We start from the raw sequence: 2,522 nt of genomic DNA, 5'->3' as shown, positions 1-2,522 counted from the left end.
GAATAAAATAGCAGCCATATTGCCAATGGGTAAAAAGATTTGCTAAATGTTAAAGCTTTATATATATATATATATATATATATATATATATATATATATATATATATATATATATATATATATATATATATATATATATATATATATATATATATATATATATATATATATATATATATATATATATATATATATATATATATATATATATATATATATATATATATACTAGCGGACCCAACAGACGATGTCCTGTACACACGTCTTTAATTGGAAAATTTCAAATTTTGTTGAATAAGCTGTAACAATCTGGATCGTTTTGATGCAAATTTTTATTAAAAAGTTATCATATTATCTAACGTCATTACATATATCGTATCACAATTCGATCAATCAATAGCGTGTGAGTATGTGTATACTATCAGCGAAGCTAAATGTAGAGGTTGTTTTAAATCAAAACTTAAACTTATTTTAATTAAAGGTAAAAAAGTGAAAACTTAAACTATTTTATAACACATATATTTTTTCAATTAAAAAAAACTTAAGTTATCGTAATGCCATTAGATGTACAATATTTTTGGTTAATCCTTCAGGAGCATACACAAACAAATTCGAGGGTTTTCCAACTCTGGAACACGCAGCATATAATTGACCGTGAGAAAAGCACGGGTTTTCTAAATCTAAGCCACAAATTGTCATTGTTTGACCTTGTGACTCATTAATAGTCATAGCAAATGCTAAGCGGATTGGAAATTGCAAACGTTTGAATGGTATAGGCGAATCTGAAGGAATCATTGGGATCTGCGGTAGAAGAACAACTTCACCTTGAAATTTTCCACTTAAAATAGTGGCTTCCAAAATGTTACCCATGATTTTTTTATGACCAGTCGCGTGCCATTACAAGCTTTCGGAGCATTCAAATTTCTAAGCAAAATTATAGGTGAACCAATCTTCAATCGCAAATTATGGGGTGGCATTCCAGGTAAATCCAGTGAATTTAAAAACTCGGCAGGATAGTTGACAACTTCATCAGGATCAGCAACAGTGTCAATCAATTTGAATGTAATTTCACTACCAGACAATGATTGTTGAACTTTAAAATTGATTGCGTCAACATCCAAATTTTTTGTGGCAAAAATAGCTCGCTCACGTAGCCATGCATGATTAGTATAATTATGTGGCCAATCTGGAAAGATAATTTTTATTAACTCCTCTTTGGTAGGTACCATGTTGCAAAAATTCTGTGGGAGTCGAATATATTGTGTATCTTCATACAATTGAATTTTACCATTGCCAATGTCTAACAGTTGTTCAGAGAATCTTGACGCTAATGGATCATTTTGAAGTTGAACACGCATATTAAGAGTAAGGCATAATTTACTAACACTTCGCCACTGATAAGATCCTTTCAAACATGTGTTTATTTCGTCCGCATATGTCGCACGTGGAATGACGGGTAATGTTTGTCTGAAATCACCTGACAGCAGCAGTAGAGCACCACCAAAAAACAGAGTATTATCTTTGATATCTTTTGGGGACCTGTCGAGAGCTTCAAGCGAATGCTTGTGGGCCATTGTACATTCATCCCAGATAATAATTTTACATTTTCTCAAAACTTCAGCCATGCCTGAATGCTTCTTTATGTTACACATTGCTTCGGGATTGGTATGAATATTCAAAGGTAATTTAAGTGCTGAATGCGCTGTCCGTCCACCATCAAGTAAGGTTGCTGCAATGCCTGATGAAGCAATTGCCAATGCAATATGATTTTGAGATCGAATGCGCTCAAGTATTAGTGAGATGAGGAATGTTTTACCAGTGCCACCTGGTGCGTCCAGAAAAAAAATCCACCTTGTTGTGCTGCAATTGACACGTTCATTTGATCATATATATTTCGTTGCTCAGCAGTAAGCAATCGTTCATTGTTAGCAACAAAAGTAGCCAGAGAAGTCATATCGAACTGGTGTTCACGTTGAACGTCGCTGTTGATGATATCTGCTGCTTGGCGGATAGGCGCTGGCATGCCAAAATTTATGAGCGGCATGTTCGAAATAAGAATACAAATATCCTCAATCATTATTAATGCCTCGTTATTTATTTCTGCGGAGAATTCATTACTGAGATTTTGATTAGTAATTCTAATCCGATGTAAAATATCCTCACTCATTGAGTCTTTATATTTATTCCACAGAGCAGATGCTTCAGACGGAAAACACGTTGTCAATATCATTGAAAATAATTGACGAATTTGCTGTGGAGATGAGCTCAGTGCTGCATCTGCAAGTGTGAGGTCCCAATGACTATCATCCTTCAATAAATGTAATTCACGACACGCATCAAAGAAAGTGCCGTATAGAGTACCGTATCCAGGGACTGGAGTGCCTCGTTTCCGTGGTTCCCAACTTTTTGATTGTTTATTCGATGTAAAAAATTTAGGAACATCAGTATACATTAGTGTCTTTGCAAATTCACCAACAATATCTTGTCGATTACAAAGGTTGAAAAGTTGTTTTGGGAGCTGT

General features: G+C 34.1%; 1 protein-coding gene across 1 annotated transcript; it reads right to left on the bottom strand.

Moving 5' to 3' along the window:
* Positions 1 to 546: 546 nt before the first annotated feature.
* Positions 547 to 1,625, bottom strand: LOC147806043 (ATP-dependent DNA helicase PIF1-like). The gene is made up of 2 exons (XM_087149507.1): positions 867 to 1,625; positions 547 to 801 (listed from the first exon to the last, which is right to left on the bottom strand). The coding sequence occupies exons 1-2, from the start codon at positions 1,623 to 1,625 to the stop codon at positions 547 to 549; spliced, it is 1,014 nt and encodes a 337-aa protein (XP_087005633.1).
* Between the last annotated feature and the right edge of the window lie 897 nt (positions 1,626 to 2,522).

Source organism: Parasteatoda tepidariorum, chromosome 8, assembly GCF_982258835.1.
Source record: "Parasteatoda tepidariorum strain Cologne lab strain chromosome 8, Ptep-v5.0, whole genome shotgun sequence".
Classification (NCBI taxonomy): Eukaryota; Metazoa; Arthropoda; class Arachnida; order Araneae; family Theridiidae; genus Parasteatoda; species Parasteatoda tepidariorum.
Note: the sequence above shows the minus strand (reverse complement) of the source record. Positions and strands in the feature narration are given on the sequence as shown.

What these genes read in the sequence shown, in the direction of transcription:
- LOC147806043 (XM_087149507.1), bottom strand. Translation starts at nt 1,625, where the DNA reads ATGGCTGAAGTTTTGAGAAAATGTAAAATTATTATCTGGGATGAATGT. An exon ending in TGGTCATAAAAAAATCATGG is followed by an intron (nt 802 to 866) that starts GTAACATTTTGG and finishes CTTCTACCGCAG; the next exon opens with ATCCCAATGATTCCTTCAGA.